Source organism: Bubalus bubalis, chromosome 6 (genome assembly GCF_019923935.1).
Source record: "Bubalus bubalis isolate 160015118507 breed Murrah chromosome 6, NDDB_SH_1, whole genome shotgun sequence".
In the NCBI taxonomy this organism is placed as follows: Eukaryota; Metazoa; Chordata; class Mammalia; order Artiodactyla; family Bovidae; genus Bubalus; species Bubalus bubalis.
In genome coordinates, this window is record NC_059162.1 from 115,168,028 (window position 1) to 115,190,092 (window position 22,065).

At 49.2% G+C, this 22,065-nt stretch overlaps 1 protein-coding gene across 11 annotated transcripts in view; it reads left to right on the forward strand.

Moving 5' to 3' along the window:
- AGAP1 (ArfGAP with GTPase domain, ankyrin repeat and PH domain 1) overlaps positions 1–22,065 on the forward strand; it is a 559,406-nt gene that overhangs the window by 484,948 nt on the left and 52,393 nt on the right. For all 11 annotated transcript variants that reach the window (XM_025289491.2, XM_025289492.2, XM_025289493.2 and 8 more), the window contains 3 exons: positions 9,669–9,823; positions 13,053–13,143; positions 16,034–16,256. In XM_025289491.2, the coding sequence (XP_025145276.1) occupies positions 9,669–9,823; positions 13,053–13,143; positions 16,034–16,256 (469 nt within the window). The remainder of the gene's footprint in view (positions 1–9,668; positions 9,824–13,052; positions 13,144–16,033; positions 16,257–22,065) is intronic.

Consider the following 22,065-nt stretch of genomic DNA (forward strand, 5'->3'; position numbering starts at 1 on the left):
AGATTTAGGAAACCCTTTCGCTGGAGCTTGCTCCAGGATTTGACTTTCAGGCGAGAGAAGCAAGATTGCCAGCTTTTTCCAGCCCTCAACATTTCAAAGAAAAGATGAGATAGATAATCATCACTGTAGTGAGCTGCAGCCAGGAGAGAAGAGCTGGAGGTGGGGGCAGCGTGGAAGGTTCTAGAACCTGCCCGTCAGAGCGTCCTTGTTCTCACTCTGGGCTCTGGGCAGAGGAAGGGTCCTGGGCCCCATGTCGCAGTAGATTCGGAGAGCAGGGGCCCTCTGAAAAGTGATGAATGTAAGTTAGAATGAGTAGCAAATGGTAAGCGTATGGAGCATTGCTTAGTAACCAGGTAAATGCCAATAGGGGTCTCTGGGTTCCCTCTTTCTAAACTGAAAGCTGGGGCCTTGAGTATTCTCGGGGTGCCTGGGCCCGAGCCAGTGCCAGCATGTTGACGCAGCCACCTTCTGCCTCCTGGGATGGCTTCATTTGGGAATCCAATCACTCGCCATAATTTAGAAGTCGTGCGTGGCCCCTGACGGTTCCGGGAACAACAGCTGTCTCGTGGCCTGGCTCTCCAGCTGCCCTCGCACCTCTGTCTAATGTGTTGGGAAAATCAAAACCTTCTCTGTGTTTCATGAGGATCTTCCTGTGATAACGCAGAGCAGTAAACAGTCCTAACTCTGTGACCTCCCTCTGGGGTCTTGCTTTTTCACGACATGAATTCTGCTTTTGTCCTAAATTAAGCCACAGTATAACACTTCAGTCGGACTCTGGGCTAAACAAATACATTTACCAAGCTGAGAGCTTGCAAAAATATTTACCTGAGAACCATGACCAGCGTGTCTGTAAAGACTAATGATTTTTTTTTTTCTTTTTGTTTAAAGTGAACAGCTTCTCATGTGGAAGAGGGCATTTTTTTAACTAATTTTTTTTGCTATCGGTCTTGGGTCTGCACAGTCCCAGACACCATATTTTTCACATTTATCTTTTCTTAGAAAAAACTGAAAATAAATAGAAGCTGACTTTCAATGTTATGGTGGGTTTGGGCTAAAATCTTAAACGTGGGTCGTTTTCATCATAATTGGGTAAAATATCTAAACCACATGCTTATTGAATATATGCTTTGAAAGCAGAAGTATTGAACTATTTTACAAATTGTAAGACTCCTCAAATTAGCATAAAAGCCTGAGGCTATATTTGACCAAGCCTGGCGTAGTCTCCAAGGGTACAGATTGTGGGGGACCTAGGAAGGGGGCAGACTAGCAAATGTGTTCCATCTTGGTTTCCAACTTAGATGAATAATAATGGCTACCTGGAGAATCTTTCTGACAAAGGTCCATATAGAAGCTACAGCTTTTCCAGTAGTCACATACGGATGTGAGAGTTGGACCATAAAGAAGGCTGAGAACAGAAGAATCGATGTTTTTGAATTGTGGTGCTGGAGAAGACTCTTGAGAGTTCCTTGGACAGCAAGGAGATCTAACCAGTCTATCCTAAAGGAAATCAACCCTGAGTATTCATTGGAAGGACTGATGCTGAAGCTGAAGTTTCTAGTACTTTGGCCACCTGATGCAAAGAGCTGACTCATTGAAAAAGACCCTGATGCTGGGAAAGATTGAAGGCAGGAGGAGAAGGGGATGACAGAGGATGAGATGGTTGGATGGCATCACTGACTCGATGGACACAAGTGTGAGCAAACTCCGGCAGGTAGTGAAGCACAGGGAAGCCTGGTGCACTGCAGTCCTTGGGGTCACAAAGAGTCCTTGGGGTTACAAAGAGTCGGACATGACCCAGCAACTGAACAACAACAGTCTGGAGAACTGGACTGGGAAGGATTCTGAGGCTCCATCAGACTGTTTGGGGTTAATGATGAAGGTCTTTTCCTGGCAAAAGAAAGGAAGGCACAGCACACCTTTGTCATCATAGTCCATCCCATTCCTTCTTGGACCACAGAGCCGAGACCAGCCAGGCGAAGTGCGCAGCTGAAGGCTCCTAGTTAGGACATGGCAGGGCAGAAAGGGAGAAGGGCATTCTGGGAGAGAGAACCCCAAAAGTGGGAGCCCAGGACCTGAAGGATGCAGAGAAAAGATAATGCGGAGGTTCAGGCAGAAACAGGGAGATGTGTGTGGCTGAATCCCTCTGCTGTGCACCTGACGCTCTCACAATGCTGCTAATCGGGTCTACCCCCAACATAAAACAGAAAGTTGAAAGGAGGAAGAAAGAGCAGGCAGAAACCCATTGCAAAATCTGTTCAGGAAAAAAAGTGTGTGACCAGGGGTTTGCGTTGCTATTAACACAGTCATCAGGGTACCGTGCTGAGCCCTGACACCTAAATCCCAATTCTGACAACAGACGTCACAGGCGCAGAGGACGGCAGTTTCCCCACGAGCCTTGGCTACACGAGGGGCACTTTGAAAGGGTGACTGTCGAAAAGCCTCTGAAGTTGGTGGCACCTCAACTCTTTGGCCACCTCTACCGGTGGACACGTGGTCCCTCCATCCTGGACGCTGTCAACTCTGCACCATTAAAATAGCAGGTTTTCATCCTGTGTTTGTCATTAACTATATCCGGCAGGATGCTTAGCCTCATGCATAGAGATGGACATCAGGGTCCAGGTTCCAGGTTTGTAGGGGAGCTGGGGAACACGGACCAGATTCCTCACCTGGCCAATGAAGAACATGGAATGAGTGATGTCTGCATACACCTTGAGTCCTTGCAAATGCAGAAGAGAAACTGATCTATTCCGCATCACCATACACAGTACACCTGCATCTCGCAGGCCCTTCTAAGCCACTGTGCATCCGACCAGCAGGAGGGTCCGGACCCTCTCGGCCTCTGCAGAAGCACGGGGCCCTCGTTCTCCTAGTGGGCAGCTCAAGACGGAGCTCCCACCCCTCAAGACAGGAGGTGCGCTTCCGTCCGTCTGGCCTTCCACCCACTCCCCAAAACGCATGCTCGTCAAGTGTGCCCTGTTGAAAACAACCTCCAAGTGGAAATCAGTTGCAGCTGCCTTTAGCCCTTTAACCCTTTGCCTGCTAAGATTCCGCAAAAATAATTGATGACTGATTGGCCCATTAACCTTTAAAAAAAAAAAAGTTTGACAGCCCGGACTTGTGTAATGAGGAGGGATTTCTTGTGAAATCAGTCTGATGGCTGAGTTGCTTGCCCCTAAGGAGGCGAAATGAGCCCCACGGGGCCTCGTCTGCATAGAAACTGGACGCAATTAGTGTAATATCCGGTGTTATTAATGTCGTTTGGAATAATTGGGCAGGTTGGTTTCGACAGGTTCATGGTGCTAAAATACTATTATAGTGGACTTTCCACAGCTAACCGTTAAACACGGAAAACTGTTTAAATCCCTATGAGCCTAATCACAGAACTTTATGAAAGCGCTAAGCCCTGGAATGTCACACTGTGAGACAGCACCGGTCTTTCTTTTCGGGCTCTGGGTGTGGCGGGCTTTGATTTTTTTATTTTTTCAGGACCAGGGGACCAGGGGGTTGAAATTTCATGATCACCTGTGTATCTAAGGCTGAGAGACAGCCGGTCCCTTAGATGTTGTCAGGAATTTCTACAGGCTGAATTCTATATTTACAGAATGAATTAAATATAAGCGGCTGTAATGGTCACGAAGAGGCAGTTTGTAGTAATGGAAACGCTTGAAACGCAGCCAGTGAGAACTTCAGCCTTCTCATTCTTCACCTTTTAAATGAGGGTGACGTTGGAGAGGGATGCTCTGTCTTTCTGACTCACTGGCCTCTCACCGCCAATTATCTTTATTTTTATTTTTTTTTTACCTGGTTGCAAATACTAAAATAGCATCCCAGAGCCGCTTCAGGAATGTGCGGGGTCCTTCTGGTCCCCTGGTGGTTGGAATAGGGCTGTGTCACCTCATAGACGTCCTGTTTGAACTGGGGAGGAGCTTGTAAATGTCCTGTCCACACAGACGAAGGGATAATATTTAGTATTTAGGTCCCCAGATCTACTGTTTACTTAATGAGTGTCAGCTCCATGGTGTAGAAATACAAGCCAGGACTAAATCTAGAGGCTTACCATGTGTGGACCTAAGAAGATGCTGACCAGGCAGCAGCTCAGAGGCTCCCATTAGGAACAGATCTTTTCTCCACTGGATTCATCAGGACTGGGTTTGGAAGTGATGGAAATTTAAATGGATTTAGGCAGGGGGAAAAAAGGGAGGGAGGAGAATGGATTAGCTTGTCCAAACCAGTTGTAGGCCAGGGGGCTGGAGCTGGCTGCAGGGACTTGGGACCTGGCGGGCATTGGGTCCATCCCACCCCTGCTTCCCTCTGCTGGTTGGCAGCGCTCTCACCTGTCCACAGGTAGCAGCCTCCATAGCAGAGGGTTTCCCGCCCATGGATAACCGTGGGCCGTGTCTTGTCAGGTCCCAGATGAGAAGGAAGGAGTCCTTTGGCCCCGACTTGGATAAGAGCAGTTGGTTGATGTGTCCCCCAGTAGCACAGACCAGAGTGGCCACGAGTATGCCCGGCTGTGACTGTCCTGGTGTCCATGGGCGTGTCCCTCCTCCCCGTGTGGACCGATCGCCAGCTCCAGAGCGGGATATGCAGGAAGATGGCAGCTGGCACGTCCCCAGCTGATGACTGCCACGTCCACAGCCACGTGTCCCCAGCATTCTCCAGATGTGACGAGTTAAAAAGAAATATAACACTGGGAACTCCCTGGTGGTCCAGTGGTTGAGACTTCGGCCTTCCAAGACGAGAACGCAGGTTCGATCCTGGAGTGGGTAGGGGAGAACTGGGACCCTGCGTGCCAAGCAGAGCAGCCAAAAAATTTTAAATATAATAATTTTAAAACACAAAAAGAGAAATATAACACTAGGGATTAGGAGTTTCTGGGGAAGTTACCTTTAAAAGAGCTCATTACCTTGTTCTGATAGCAGGAGTGAGGGCAAAATAACAGAAAAATTCACTTGGAAGTGGGGAGACCCCTGCACCTCCCACTGCATACCCTAGGAGAAATTTCTTTTTAATGTTTGTATGTTCTTAAGAAACAAAGCAGTGCTGGCCACCTTGAGAGAAGGAAGTAATCAGAGTAAATGAGAGGATGCCAAGAAAGTCCTAGCATTGTTCCTGACACAGACTTGGAGCCCAATAGTATTATTTTCATATTTATTATTCCATGCGGTAGATTCACTATAAAGAAACAAGTATTCCTTCATGGAAGTCATATGTAGCATGATTTAAAATGTAACTGTTCTATAATCCTTTTTCTTACTTTTTTTTTAATCTTGAGAGGCAAAGGAAAGTCATAATGCAGATATAATTCAGTTCTTAAAACTCTAACTGTATCTGTAAGCGTCAACGTATTATTGTTGTTTAGTCGCTAAGTCGTGTCCGACACATTTTCCACCTCATGGACTTTAGCCTGCTAGGCTCCTCTGTCCCTGGGGTTTCCCAAGCAAGAATACTGGAGTGGGTTGTTGCCATTTCTTTCTCCAGGGGATCTTCCCAACCCAGGGATTGAACCCACATCTCCTGCATTGGCCAGTGGATTCTTTACCACTGCTCCATCAGGGAAGTTAACATATTGGGCTTCTGTGGTAGCTCAGCTGGTAAAGAATTCACCTGCAATGCAGGAGACCCTAGTTTAATTCCTGGGTTGGGAAGATCCCCTGGAGAAGGAATTGGCTACCCACTCCAGTGTTCCGGCCTGGAGAATTCCATGGACAGAGGAGCCTGCCAGGCTGCAGTCCGTGGGATTGCAAAGAGTTAGACGCTACTGAGCAACTCTCAACATATTAATCTCCCTCAAAAAGAAAAACAGCCACATACCAGCAGTATCCAGGGAAACACACAAAGCTATCAGCATAAGCCTAGGGTCCATGGATGCTGCTGGCGTAGAGTGATTGCAACTAAACTCCGTGCACAGATTTAACCCCTTCCTCAGGAAGTGAGGTCGCTTAACTGACCAGCTCTGTATAAAGACATCTTCACCAGGGCCTGAAATCCTAAAGAAGGCTGGGCTGCCACTGCACTGAGATGGCATGGGGGTGGTCCATCCTGTCCTCCTCCCTGTCTTCTCCATGCTGAGTTGGGCCCCGTCCTCCAGTTAGCCCAGATGTCCACATCCACAGCTCAGCAGGGAGCCCCTGAGCATGGCCCACTGGGGAGAGGCCATCCCAGCAACACAGGCACCACCCAGGGCGTCTTTATTCCAGAGCTGTGGCCTGATCCCCCATGGACAAGACTTAAAGGAGCGTACCCTTGCCTCTCCAGGACGAGGCCAAGCCATTCGGTTAAAACAAGAAAAAATTCACGTGAGAACATTTGGTCAGTGTTTCACTGCCTAGTGAGCTACTACGGAGTGAAATGCCTTGACCACAAGTCCCGACTCATACCTGCCCGTGGCTGAGAGCTCCGGGCCTGAGAACACGCTTCATACCCTAGAAACAATGTGCTCACGGCCGGTCACGGCCACCACCGATTATGGCTGCGGCTCTCGGCCACTGAAGTATCGGGACTGTGGGTTCTGATTCCCGTGTTCATGGTTCACATAATTAATCGTGTGCCTTTCTGGTTTGACAGTCACCCCACTGGACGCCCCCTCTCAAAAGGACACTGTGTCAGATGAGTTTGGAGTGTTTGCACAGTGGGTTCTCAATTATGACGTGAATCGTGGCTTTGCTTTCCAGGGTCATCCAGGCATGGTCCTGCGGCTCACCTTTGCAATCCCAGCCTTTTCTCATGAACTGCTGTCAACCAGGCTCGGGGCATGGGACACCCTGCTTCCGTTTGCTCTGTTGAGCCTTTTTGGTGTTACATTATCATTACTGGACCACCCAGGGTTTCATCTTCTAGAGACGAGTGAAACCTCTCTGGCCACTCATGCTCTTGAGTTAATTCATCACCTTAAATGCTGTGTGAGGTCCTCTCTTTCCCACCAGTTACCACTGACTACAGGTCCCAGGTCACCCTCTGTATCGTGACTTTTAGGGAATTGTTTGGCTCATTCACATTTCTTTGTATCCTTCCCTCCCCTCACAGATGAAAAGAAATGAATTTATAAACAGGTACATCTAAATGCAATTTCTGTTAGACCTTGTACACAGAAATGCAATGAACGTTTCATTATATTGGTCCTCTATCTTGCCCATTTACTAACTGCGAGTATTATTTCTCCTCATTTGTAGATTCCTTGGGGTTTCCCTTAACTGATGTGAGATGATCGCATCTAACATTTCATCCTTAAGAATAATGTTCTTTGGGTTTGCATAGCTGCGCTTTGTCCACGGAAAGAGGATTCCCTTCTGTTCCTGGTTTGATAAAAGATTTTAATCATATTTTAAATTTCCGTCTTCTTTGTTAGGGAGTCATACTTACTACTTCTTTTCTCATAGAGGTGAACCCTGGGATTTTCTCATGTGTATCTAATCTACCAAGGTCTAAAGTTAGTCCTTAACTCTCCTGGGTAACAATGCGAAATCCTAGGGCATTTTCACTCCTGGGTCCCCATCTCCACTTTAATTTCTCTAGAATTGGGTACTTTCCTCAAATTAGACATGATAAGAGAATTAGCATTTGGTATATTTTTTGTTTAGACGTATCTACATATGTATCTATGCATTTGCTCACCAACCCATCTGGCTCAAACCTCCTTTGTAGAATCTTCAGAATTCTACAGTTCCATTAGGGAAGGGTGGTGCTCGGTCATTGGGTCTTTCCGTTTTTATATGAAAATATCTTGATTCCACTCCGGCTCTTGGAAGAGAGTTTTCCCAGCTTCGGATGTCTGGTTGCATCCCAGCCGCCCTTCCCCTCCCACTTCATGGACCCTCCTGTTCAGCCCCTTCGCTGGGCTGTCCTGGGTCTGCTCCACGTGATGCCCAGTTTGGCCCCTTTTGGGGGGTGGGCCTGCAACCTGCTCCTTTTCTGCCAGCGCTCTTCCACACCACCACAAAGCACCCTCGTCACAGGAGCTCTGAACAGTTGCTGGGAGGGAGGGTCACAGACGTGTGAGAAGCTGATGGGAGTCGTGGGTCCTCTTGTCCGAGAAACATGACTGGGAAGGCCCTGACCCCCTTCCACCAGCTGTTCAGAGCAGGATCCGCAGACTGGGGCCTCCCCCACCAGCAGGTTAAACCCTGCGAGAGCAGCGATGCTGATGTTGAGCAGAACATGATACTCTTGTCATCAGAATACACAAAGACTCGTGAAAAGGTGGTGCGGCCCTGTTTCCGTGGCAGTCGGTGTTTGTCTAGGGAAGCGGTCCCCTGGCCCCAGGTATGGTGTGGCCGACACAGACACGAGCATTTGGTCCCCACCTGCCCGGGATCGGTGAGGTCAGGTGAGAGGGTCTCTCAGTCACAGGAGTAAGAGCTGCCTCTCTTCTGAGACCAAAGGGGAGGTGGAGAGGGGCCTGCAGGTGGTTGCAGGTGCTTCGGAGGCCGAGGGAGCATCCTCCTGTCAGAGGCTGATGGGCTGCCAGTGAGGTGGGGCCTTGAGAAGGCGTGGGGCCAGCCCAGACAGTATGGAACCCTCAGAGGTCAGAGGCCATGAGGGGTGCCTGGGACACAGGCTGAAGGAGCCAGGCGTGTGGCAGAACAGAGCAGACAGGCGTTTGTCAGATGTGAGCAGAAAGAATGGCCACGTGTGGGTGTCAGAGGCAACAGACTCGAGCAGCAGTCCGCCAGATGGGCGCTGGGTCATGTGCATTATTGATAATGATCGCTCGCCTGGGAGATGGTGATACCACATCGTCCAGCAGCCCGTGATGGGACACTACCGCTTGTCTGAGACGTGGTGCCTGGAAGTCCACGTGCAGACGTCCTCACGGTTCGCTGCAGCCGGCTGTGGCGTCTGCACACGTCGGAGGCGGGAGGGTAGATGAGGGCAGAGACGTGCACCAGCACCGCTGGGGGCGTCCCGTGGCCCAGACCCTTGAGGGCCTGAGTTGTGCACATCATTTAGCTGCTGGAAAGCGCACTGAGAAGGTGGGTTGCCCCCATTGTGAGGGTGAGGAAATGAGCCTAGGACGGGTAGAGAGCTCGTCCAGACTCCGGCGTGCCAGGTGGCGGGGCAGGAATTTGAACATCGGGGCTCCTCTTCCTGGTCCACAAGGTCCCCCTTCGGATCCCCTGGTATTTTGCTCGCTCTTCAGCCTGAGTCTCCCCAGCGAACCTGGTCTTCTGCCCTGAAATGACAGGCGCCCGCAAGGCCTCCCTCTTTGCTCTGGTGTTATCTGTGGATCGGGGCCAGGTGCTTATAAAGAAATTAAATTGCACCCTGAGATGAGCAGGGTTCACTTGATTTTCAGCCCGCTGTCAATTTCAGAGCCCGGCACCAACTTACAATATCAAGAGCACCAGTTACAATACAATATCCCCGAGTCGCTTCATCTGTGCCCAGCACAGAGGCGCTGACATCACACGCTGGTTTTCCTTTTTCCTCCTCCCCTGAGCATTGATTGAAACCCAGCTAAGCCACGCTGGCTTTAGGAACCGAATCCGGAGTGTTTGGAGGTGTGCGGGTTCAGATCTCCGCGGCGGGGCGGCCGGTCCTGTGCGTGCCCGCGGCCCCATGCAGGTGCGATTGAACCCAAAGGCCCTTTCATGACCGGGGACTTGGCGGAGGGGCCTTGGTCTCATGAAAGCTAAACTCTTCATCCCCACCACTCTTCTGTGTTTCAGAGCAAGAAGAAAACTTTGAGTTTATCATTGTGTCCCTCACTGGCCAGACGTGGCACTTTGAAGCCACCACATACGAGGAGCGAGACGCGTGGGTCCAGGCCATTGAGAGCCAAATCCTCGCCAGCTTGCAGTCGTGCGAGAGCAGCAAGAACAAGGTAAGACCCGGAGCAGCCTGCCCCAGGCCCCCACCCCAGCCCACCCCCAGAAACCAGGAGCCACTGATCCTGAAAGGGAAACGGACGGGGGTGGGAGATGGGGTGCATCCTGTGAGGCTGTGAGATGAGCACAAAAACCTTCACTTTTTCCAAGCAGAAAGGAAAGTGATCAAGAAGATAATGAAACATTGTGTCGATGCGTGTCCTGTATCTTATATTAGTATCTTAGCTCAGCATGGCAGAGTATCCTGTTTTAAATCTTTTTCTCTCTCAAAGTCATCCCAAATGTAAAGTACTGACCTTTAATTGTAGAGGATGGAATCTTTTGGATCCTTGCGGCTTATGAGTCCACATCCGTTTTTAGGCAGAACACCCTCAGGAAAAGAAGTGCTGGTTTAAAAAGAAGCCCTGTTCCATTCTCACAAATGCCAACCCCCCCCCACCCCAGTTCAAATCCATGTCAAGTTAGGAAACTGTTGTACTGTCTTCCATGAAAAGTGCATGCATGTATATGAGTGTACAGTGAGTTCAGGGAAGATAAAATATCCATTTTCTAAATTCCGTTGATAAAGCCTGGTATGTATCTTTATTCAATTAGAGTTAATTCTTGTGCGTTTGTTTAGCCAGGAGAAATAGATTTTAACCTGCATTTTCTGAATTACTGCCCCATAATAGTCCTTATACAAAGGTCATTTTTCTTGTTTCCTTTTTCCAATCAGAGTATTCCTTCAAAAATCATTATTTTTATGCTTGGATATTTTAAACCCCTTCTCTGGGACACTAACGTCTTAGAGAGCATTTTTATTTTTTAGACTGTGAACAACTAGAAACCGGGAGGAAGAGCATGGCCTCTCAACCTGCAATTTCATTTGTAACCATTTAAAGGAATTTCTGCCAATGATTTATGTTCAGCTTTGTCATTAAGAAGGGAGTCTGTCTTTCAGAAAGATGGAGTACCTATTTTTATTGCCCTCTTTAACCAGGGTAAACCAGACCACAGTCATTATTATTATAGTGTAATTTGCCTCTTTTTAAAAGAAGTTTTATACCCGCAGTGGGGAGAGCCAGGGCCTTTCATTTCTGAGCACCTTGGCTTTACTTAAGTCGCGGCCGCAGATGTGGCTTCTGAAGCAAACTCAGGATGCTTCCGGGTCTCCTGTTGATGGGGACCAAAGACACGCGTCACCCACAAAGCTCAAGAACCCGGTTTCAGACACAGGAATTGGCTGAACAGACAGAACGCATCTCCAAATTTTGCATAAAATCACAGTATCTCAAGTCGGACCCTGAATCCCTGCCAGGTGATCGGACTCAGGAAGTTGGAGGACAGCGCTGGCCTCTGCTGTTTCACAGCCTTGCCAGTCTCCTCCCAGCTCCCTGCTCTGTGGACACGGCCAGCATCACCTTTGGGCCTGATGCAAACGCCAGCCTCAGGATGCTGCCCTTTCCCTCTCCCTGGATGTGTGCCCTCTCAGTTGGGCACCACTCCTGGAAGGAGGACTCGCTGGGCACAGACAAAGGCAGACTTTTACCCGCTTACCTTGGGCATTTGCTGACCAGGCGTGCAGGTGTACAGCATTCAAATAATATCCACAAGGAACAGCTGGAGGGGAAAAGAATGGGCTGTGAGGTATTCTAGCTGCCCGTGGATAATCAGTTGGTGGCAATCCAAGAGATTATAAAGGTAGACAGAGGCAGTCACACACTCACACACACACACACTCACTCCAGATGCCAACAGAAATTGTTCAACACACTTTGAATATTTGGGCATGGAATAAAACCCTAATCATGTATTATGCTACTCTAATGGTAGCAATTAATAAATTGTAGTTTATGATTAAGTGGTCAGCTATCAATTATTTAACAGCAAACAATTTGACATAACGATGCTTCAATTTATGAATAATTTTTACACAAACATCAAGCTTATTCCAAGTGTCCTCTGGAATTTATTTGGCTTTGACCATTGTATTAAATGTATCCATCAAGAGCCTTAAAATCCTTAAAAGGTACATCCTTTTACCGGCCACCTCTATTTTGAAAAATTCATCTTTAGTAAATGATCATGAATTCGTGTAAAGTTTTAGCAGTAAACATATCCCTCACAGCACTCTTGATAGAAGAGGAAACATGGAAACAGCCTAAATTTCCATCAAAAAAAGCTTCCTAAATAAGGCATCATAAGTGGGATATTCTGCAGTCGTTTAAAATGGCATCACCTACAATGACACTTTCTCTAAGAAGTCTTGGTGCCGAAAGACTGAAAATCAGTAACAGAGGTAACAGCTACCTTCCAAAATCAAATTTTAGAATATAAAAAATAAAACTTCTGGATATTCATCACATCAGTAAATAAATGAATTAAAATGATGCCAGAGGTTACGTGATGCCATTGAGAGATGATGCTATGACATTAGACAGATTCCAAAATAACATATGCTGTGCTGTTTTTTTTTTTTTAAGCACTTCTATCTCTATGCGTGTGCCTTTTTCAAAAAAAGCCTAGAAGAATAAATACCAAAATATTAATAAAACCTAACGGTGATAGTTTATCATTTTATGTTGTTCTTTCCTCCGTTGTACTTGGTGACTTTCTCAGAAAAGACGATGAAGGACGTGTTGAAGCATAAATGCCCCCAGCCACCCGCACAGTCCCCTCACCGCACCCCCACCCCCCACTGCACGGTGGCCTTGCTGCTGTGCCAACTGGCTGAACCGGAAATGGGAAGTGAGTCCCCAAGGCGCAGAGTGTGATGGGGCGTGGTCTCCTGACGAGGAACACCAGACGTGTCTTGGGCACCAAGTCTCTCATCTGTCGCATCTCACCACGTGCTCCTGATGGGTTTTTCATCAGCTGGGCTCCATCCCAGAGACATCTAGTGTGCTGGGCTCAGCCGCTCCATTGTGTCCGACTCTTTGCAGCCCCGTGGACTGTAGCCGGCCAGGCTCCAGGAAGTGGAGGCCACTTCCTCCTCCAGGGGATCTTCCCGTCCCAGGGATCGAACCCGCATGTCTCTTACACTTCCTGCGTTTGCAGGCAGGCTCTTTGCCACGGGCACTACCTGGGAAGCCCAAAGGCATCTGGAGAGGAGACCCGTTTTTTAACCCAAACTCGTGCTGTGTTTGGTCACGATCCATCGGTGACTCCCGGGTGTTATTTCACAGTCATGTACACTTATCTCAGGGTTCTCACGTCTTCCGTTTGTCTGTCTCCCTCTGTGCCCAGTCGCGGCTGACCAGCCAGAGTGAGGCCATGGCCTTGCAGTCGATACGGAACATCCGCGGGAACTCCCACTGCGTGGACTGCGAGACCCAGAGTGAGTACGCGCAAGGGCGGGAGGCTCCGCCCTGGACAGAAAGCGGTGGGGTGGGCGGATGCAGCCCACGCTGCCGCAGACCCACGTCTGTCATCTGCTATGGAAGGTGTAGTGCATGATTTAATGGCACGGAAGGCCTTGAAGTGTTTTTGTTTGGACTTTAACATAGTGCCCTTCACACAGAAGCCTCTCTGATGGCACCGTAAGTATTTCTCTCTCTCTCTCTCTTTTTTAATTAGGTGAAGTGTAGTTGATTTACAGTGTTGTATTCATTTCTGCCATATAGCAAAGTGACTCAGTTGTCCCTGTGCGTATGCTTCGTGTTCGTTTCCATTCTGGCTTCTCACGAGGCCTGCTTATGCCTCTTGGCAGCCCCATGAGCCACAATCACACCACAGGTGCTGGGGCTTCGGTCAGCTGCCCACATGCTGTGCCGCATCCAGCACCCAGGGGTCTCGCTGTGCAGACTTGGTGCAGAAGGTGGGCTGGGCCGGAGCAGGTGGGGAGGGAGTCGCTGGGAGCCAGGGCAGCAGCAGGGCGCACGGCTGAGCGGCTCTGGTTTGTTCAGGGAGAGGGCAGCTGCTGCTCGGGTAGGATTTGGGTGACTTTACAGGAAGAACTCGGGACTGTCACACATCAAACAGAAGGGGAGAGCCCACCTGGGAGAGAGACCACCCCAGCCGGCGGGGCAGCTAAGAGCAGGATGGTGAGGCCAAGTCTGTGGCCTCCGGGAGACAGAAGAGGTCTCTTCTGCATGTTCCTGGAGGGACTTTTTTAAAGCATCTTCTTCTGTTTGAATTTTTAACTTTTACTTTCAAGCCACGTCATGCATGCCATGAAGTTAGAAGAGAAGTCATCACGTGAAATGTGTTTTTATCAGAGATCTTTAAAAGCACAAAATCTGAGTACTCTCAGAACCTCCGTTAGGAGACATGTCCGTGATGGTCTCCACCACCGTCTGGAAGACCCCTTTAAAGGGAATATTCCATGGCTCACAGGCTTCACAGTGTGTGGTCAGTTGGAGGGCGAGACAGTTTTCTGGGAGTGGGCCAGGCAGGCGAGTGCCCAGGCTGGGGAGGAGTGGATGGGAAGGGGAGACTGGTTCAGGGGAGGCTCCAGGGCCAGTTGGTTTAGAGTGAGGCCACGTTTGACAAGTGTGGAGAGAAAAGCAATCCTAAGCTCTATTTTTTAAACACGTTATCTCTCAGGTCTGTGTCCAGTCCTGCCAGGCATTGTCTCTCTTAATTCTTGTGCGTGTAATAGTTGGTGCTACAGTGGGTCCCACTCCTAGAGGGACAGGAACAGTCTGAAGGGTCGAGTTAGACATCCCAGGTCACCAAAGAGCCAGTCACGGAGCAGGATTTAATCTAAGCTCGTAGGTCAACCTGCTTTGTCTTCTCAGAAGACAAGGGGAAGGCTGAGGGACTGAGGTCAGGGCCACGGGCAACGACACGGTGGCAAAGCCATTTGGTTTTCTGTGTGTTATCATTATTATTATTTCTGCAGGCATTCGTTTCTTTTCCCCCAACCAAGACCATTTCTGAAGTCACAGACCCTTCTTCTCATGTGTCCCCCCCGCCCCACCACCACATGGTCCCCACCCTCTTCCTGCCTTGCTATGTTAAATATTAAATAAATGGCTGGCTGATTTCTGTTGAATTAGCATAAAGTCCCTCCCGGGTCATTTTCCATGTATAGAATGATTCCAGATAAATATGATGTCAGTTACCTGGGTTTTTTTGGTGACTCTTCAAGTCTACCTGGAGTAAGGTATTGATTATTCCTGGATGATTTAAGCCTTATTTGCTTCTGTCAGTGGTGAAAGCCATTGACTGTCAAGGTCAGCCCCATCTTTGGAAATCAGCTGGAGACTCTAGCATGAGGCCAGCCCTGGGCCTGGGTCCTCAGTCTCCTGACCAGGCCAGCTGGTTCCACACCAGGCACCCCAGGGCTGTTCCCTGGACTCACGTGATGTCCGTGGTGCCGTGTCAGAGCCCAAAGCCTGTTCCAATTTGTTCTGCGAGTCAAGGTTGACAGTGCTGAGCAGGAACCTAACCATCTTGCCAGCAGTGAAGGATGGAGAAATGGGACCTGCTTGGGTGGTTGCCCCTCAGTAAGATCACTGAGAGTCAGACGTTCTCATTGTGGTGAGCCCCTCTTTCATCTTTGAAGTTTGCAAGCACACCCACCATGCCACTAAGAACGCTGATGTGCCCCGGATGCAGGAGATTACCGGGGACACTGCAGCTTTGGGAATGACCAGCTGTCCCTCTCTTTCCTTCTCCTTCCCTGCATCAGCAGCCATCCACAAGAGACACCCAGTCATGCCTCATTTCCTTTCCCTGTGTGTCTGCTTGCTCAAGGGGTTTGCCCACTGTGCGTGTTAGTCGTTCAGTCGTGTCTGACTCTCTGCGACCCTTGGACTGTAGCCCATGAAGCTCCTCTGTCCATGGGATTTCCCAGATAAGAATACTGCAGTGGGTTGCCGTTTCCTTCTCCAGGGGATTTTCCCGACCCAGGGATCGAACCTGGGTCTCCTGCACTGTAGGCAGATTCTTTGCTGTCTGAGCCACCAGGGAGTCTGCGGAAGTGCCCAAACGTGCGTGTTTTCTCTTCAAACCCTTGCTTTCAGTTGTTCATTGTGTGGGGAATTCTGAGGCCTTGGCCAAAGCCTTAGGTGTTTCAAAGCTGCCACCTTCACGTCAGACCTCCTGAGATGCCTAAGACAGCTCCAGGTGGTGTCCAAGGCAGCATGGTTAAGGCCCTGACTCCAAGGAGGGACTGCTGGACTGGGAAGTCTGGCTAGCCGTCTCGCTCTTGAGATCCAAGGGCCTTGGGAGTGAGTGACGGCAGTCCGGTTGCATCTGGCGTCCCCTTCCTCCGCCTGCAGATCCCAACTGGGCCAGTCTGAACTTGGGAGCCCTCATGTGTATCGAGTGCTCAGGGATCCACCGGAACCTCGGCACCCACCTCTCTCGAGTCCGGTCTCTGGACCTCGACGACTGGCCCATTGAGCTCATCAAAGTGATGTCGTCCATCGGGAACGAGCTGGCCAACAGCGTCTGGGAGGAGAGCACCCAGGGGCGGACGAAGCCCTCGCTGGACTCCACAAGGTAGGGGTGCGGGGAGGCGGGCGCTCACGTGACCTTCTGCTCAACAAAACCGGGAATGACCTTAGCAACAGCCACCGCGAGAACTGCCCCGGCCACCGGTGGGAAGGCTGATAACCCAGCCGGAAATGTCTGTGTTTAAAGTTGGTCTTCCACAGACGTGGATGATTCCAACTCCTTAATTTTTCATGTTTGTTTTTACACTTAGGGGATTCCTCTCCCTCTCTCAGAGACGTATTAAGCTTCTAACCTGATGAATATATCACTTTAATTAATACATTTCTAATAGGTATAAGCTGTGCTGTGAACACTAATTATGGAATTTGGGATTCTTTTGATTTTGTTATTCTTACGTCTTTGATAAGCATCTATTCCATTGGCTCCACTCCCCTCTGACCTCCCACTAAGTGAGTTGATAGTAACCAAACATATTTTATTTTCTAAACTGTATTCCTAATGCATTTAATCAACCAAGTTCGGCGTAGGTAACGTGTGGTGGCTCCTCATTAGTGTTAATTGTTACCCAGTGTAAAAAACGCATTTATTTTGAGCCCATTCTGCTTCTCATTTTTCATTTGCAGCAATTATAAGCCGTTTTTTAGTATGCATATTTAATGTACCTAAGAGGTGGTAAAATGGCACGTCTTCTGAGAAAGCCTCTTTCGCGGAGGCGGGGTGGACCGTCCCGTCTCCGAGGCTGTTCTGAGCGCGCACGTTCCGGCGTCTGAAGCAGAGGCGTGGTGGGTGGGCGCAGCCGTCGCGTCTCAGGTGTGTGCGCGGTGACGCGGGCGGCTGGGCCTCCCAGCACCAGCGCTGATGTGGTTTGCCGGCGATCAGACAAGGAAACCTGTGTGTCCGTCTATGGGTGGGCCCCACGCGAGGGGTAAGAAGTCGGTTTCTATCAATAAGCAGTAATGGTGTGGCAGGGCGGCGGGCTTCACCAACACTAGAAAATGAATTTGGGGTGCCCCCTTCGGTTCACTTGCGAGAATGAAGCCGGTTCATTAACCCTACTCTTCGTATTAGGTGCTCTGTGGAAAGGGGGTGGGGGACTGAAAGGTGTGTGGCGTCTCTCTGCTTAAAACCTCTCAGCTCGGCGCTGCGAGCTCTTACGTAAGTTACGGTTACATCATGTAATATGCCATGTGGGCAACGGTCCTATAAACTGAAGGCATGATACACTTTTACAGTTTTAAATTTTGATACAACGCTAATATGGAAATCTACTGGTTCATCCACTAGGGGCATTCTTCAAAGATTAGTTCATGTTTTAATATGTATTTTTTCATACATGTATGTAGTTTCCCATACATGTATTTTTTCATACATGTACTAAAGGGTAGTTAGATCTGAAAAAAGAAAAATGATTGAAAATTGGATTGAGCTTAATGTGTGAATGCAGAAAACGTTGAAGTAAGTTGAGAAAAGATTAATTTTATACATCTTACTGTTTGTGTGTAAAAGGAGCATATGTACTATTTTTAATACCATGAATTAGAAGAGTTTGTTTTTCCATCTGTCATAACTAGAAACTGTTTAGAATGATTAGAAACAAAGATGTTGGTTAAGTTTTTAACTGGGAAATATTTTGTAATAGTTTCATCTTCATAAGTGAAGACTGTATGTAAGAGTTTTTTATTATTCTGTCTTGAGTATTTTAATTAAGTTCCTGAGTGTATGACTTCCCCTTCTGTGCAGGATTGTACATATTGTATCTTTACAGTTTACAGACATTTGAGTCTTTCTTTCTCACAGGTGGAGTCATTGTCATGAACTTCCTCTGGTGAGGATGGTATGGTTATGTGGTCTTGCCCAACATAACTTTGGAGTTTCTAAATTCTGTTCAACTCTTAAGAAGATAAAACATGTTTGAGAATTGACTGCCTTTGGTAGTTCTCCCAGGGAGTTGTAGTTTTAATTAAACTCAGCAAATATTCATCAAGTGCCTTCTCATAGAACAGAAGTGGTCGCCAAGTGATGACCTTAGGTCTGCAGTGATGGGTGTGTGTGCTCAGAGCCGGCCAAGGATGCTAGGACCCAGTGGCATTCAGAGATGGGAGGGGTCTGTGGTCTCAGGGAAGTTCAGGAGAAATGTCTTCTGAGCTGGCCTTGGAATCATGGGGTGGTTCTCCAGGCTTAGGAGCGTGGGGAGTGTGTGGTGGAGGCTTAGGCAAAGACAGGAATGCAAAAGGAAGCCTGGGGAGCCCCTGGGGAGGTGGAGCCGTGGGTACAGTGAGGGATGGGGAAGGGCAAGGCCATGGCGGAGCAAAGACCTCATGAGCCAGGGGTGGTGCTTTAACAGTGACTCTGGGGGTGGGTGGGCTTCCCTGGTGGCTCAGCTGGTAAAGAATCCACCTGCAAGGCAGGAGACCTGGGTTCGATCCCTGGGTTGGGCAGATTCCCCTGGAGAAGGGATAGGCTATCCAGTCCAGTATTCTTGGGCTTCCCTGGTGGCTCAGTTGGTAAAGGATCCACCTGCAAGGCAGGACACCTGGCTTCGACCCCTATTTTGGGAAGATTCCCCTGGAGAAGGGAACGGCTACCCACTCCAGTATTCTGGCCTGGAGAATTCCATGGACTGTATAGTCCATGGGGTCGCAAAGAGTCGGACATGACTGAGCAGGTTTCACTTTCACTGGGGGTGGGCAGAGGGTGGGCTGTTGGGGCTGTTTAAGTGTTCATGGATGTCCCACCTGTTCCCAGAAGGATCAGAGGCAGCCAGCAGGATCATAGGAAGAGACGGAGACAGGTGAGGAGACCGGTCTGAAGGCGGTGGTCCTGGTAGAACAGAGGGAGAGCCTCAGATACACTCAGAAACAACTCAACATAATTGCATCGTGAAAACCCAGACCCCTACCTCCTCCACTACCTCCTGCAGTATCTTCAAACAGAAAGAAAACTAAAAAGTTTGCCCTGGAATGTCCGCATGGAATTCCACTTACGATGTAAGAAGTGATGCCTGGCCTGGTCCCTGCTTCCCCAAGACCAGGAGAGATACGCACCCCCCCCCCCACCCGCCCCATCTCGCTGTCTCCACAGAAGCGGTGCTCGCTAGCACAAACAGCTGGAGGGCTCGCTAATGTGGCCCTAAGGTAATACTAAAAAGAAATATTTTAATAAATTTTTATCTCCATCTGAGGAAAAGCCAAGTGCAATATATCCAGTCTAATTCTTTGAAAAGGGGCCCAGCTGTTTTTCCGAGAAGCTCCGTCCATTCTGTCTTGTTCAGAAGATTCATTCTGACAGTGGCGTATAATTAGAAATGTGCTGTTCCTCCCCCAGCACACACGCATGCACGCACACACACACACGCTCAGGAGCATGGGGGAGTAGAACACAGCAGATCCTTCAAACACACACACAGGCTGAGGACCATGGGGAGGTAGAACCCGGCAGATCCTTACACACACACACACTCAAGACCATGGGGAAGTGGAACCCAGCAGATCCTTCTCCAAAAAAAAAAAACCTGAAACCACCTTGCACGGTGTCGCCCAGGCCTGCGGGTGACACAGGACACAGGGAAGCAGGGTCCTCTGACCAGCCGTCTGTCCCCTGCACCCTGATTAGGGCAGCCTCGGACGGCTCATAATTGGTTCCAGCGATTCTCAGCTGCCCCGAGAACTGCCGTTCAAACTTGAACAGCACAGAGATCAATCGAAGCTGACGGCGGCAAAGCCGTATTGACTTCCCATTCCTAAACTGGGGGATCATTAGTCAAGAAAAGCATCTTTTAATTACTCCCAGGAAGAAAAAAAAATCTTTTTTTGGATGGATTCTGCAACAACTGCCATTTTTTTTTCCCCTGGTGCATTCGATATTAAATTTATTGTCGTGGGAGGGGAGAAGGGGCCCTTCATCCCACTCTGTGATGGAGGTTTAATTTGGAGAAAGGAGCCAGTTAGAGATCGATGTGGTAACAATTAACTACATCTGGGGTGGAATCAGAATTCCCCTCTAATTGCTATTGATACCATTTAAGCACACACTTAAAATATTGATTGTAAATGAGGCTGCAGAGGGAGAGGCGAGGTGGGAACAGAGAGAACTAGCGTCGGGGGCTTACGGAGGGGCGGCCTGCTTTCTGCAAGCCGGTCAGCGCCTGAGTGTGTGGTCACCCGCAGGGCCTGGAGCAACCAGGCAGGGCTCCAGTACCCATGTCAGGACACAATTCGGAGGTAAAGACATTAAAACAGTCGTGTGAGTCTTTCTGGAGTGAGTGAGTGAGACAGAAAACTGGCTCGCTTGGAATACACATGTCAGGGGGTCTTGCAGCCTTGGAGCCTTGGAACCCTTGTGTGTTCGTGAGCAAAACGCCCAGCACACGATGAAGCCATCTTCACAAGCCTCTGTGCACATCCTGGCACGTTCAGCCATGCGCTGGTGTTCTCGGGGGACTGGTCTGCATCACTTAAGGCAGGTCCTTCTTCTCAATCCCATCCCCCTTGCACTTAGAAGCTTTTTCGATTGACTTGCAGGGAAAAGAATGTCCTACCAGGACCGATCAGAGCCCTCCGCAGCCGCATTCCTCTTGGCAGCAGCTGAACTCTGCTGGGCTGAGCGGCTCTCTCTTCATCTCCCATCTTTGTATCTCCAGGTGGCGAGCTTTGGCCAAAGCCCGGGAGGGTGTGCAGGGACCAGTTGCTATTTGCATTTCACGGCAGGTAGCCTGTTTACAAGGCGCTTTGGGGGCCTGCCGATTTGGTCTAGGAAATCAAAGGAACCTGGAAGTGGAGAGCTTGCGTTTTCAATTCCATGAAAGAGCCCTTGGGAACAGCTCTGAGCCCAGCTGAAATCATCCACCGTCTCTTTGATCCCACTCGGAAGGGACCCCAGCTTGCTGATGAGTGTGTGTTCCCTTCCCTCTCCAAGCATCCTTTCTCTGGGTTCCGTCATGTGTCAGTTCCCCTGCGCCCCTGGGTGCCCCTCTTGTCTTTAACCTCTAAAACGCTGTCAGTCCGGGACGAGGCCGTGGGGCCGGACGTCAGGAATCTGCGTGGGAGAGACTGACAGGCCACACACTCACAGGCCGAGCGGGTCCACCCGGTGATCCGAGTTCCGTGTCCTTTTGATTTCCGAACGCCACTTTCATCTTATTTATGCACATGGAGATATTGATAAAGGGGAAATGTATCCAAACTGAAAATAATTGGATCCCCACCGCTCCCTCCGAGATACTAAAAGCAGCCCCACTTGGCCACGTCTCTGTCTCGTTAGGTTTGATCGTTAAGATCACAATATCGTAATCTCGGCCTCAAATTTCTGGCATAAAGATGCACTGATCCAAATGCGGCCTCGGGGAACGTGCGGACCCACGCGGCCCCAGGATTGTCTCATCTTATTATTTTTCCACAGCTCTTGGCCCCGCTGAGGTCGGTGTTTTGTCTCTTTTGAGTGTTCCTCTATGCTTGACACCTTTTCCTATTTTCTTTCCTTAAAAAAAAAAAAGGAAAAAGAAAAATGGGCAGGGGGAGAAACATGGGGGGGGATAAAAAAAGGACTTTGCCGTGATGACCAGAACCCATCTGCAGTTGGGTGACATCTGCTCCCCACATGTCACTTCCCTCATTAACAAGCAATTGAATTAATTAAATGCTACTCAGAACACGCATAACAAGCTACCGGCAGTGTCCAAATTAGCACTGATAATCAAGGATGATTTCCTTTATTATCCTGCTAAGTGGTGTGCAGACTCTGATCTCCCTGTCTGCCCTCATCTATTTACATACCCCCAGCCTCTGCCTTTGGAAGCGGAGGTTATCTTACCTAGTTAATTTGCCACGATCACCGAGCATGGCGGATTGATGCCCTG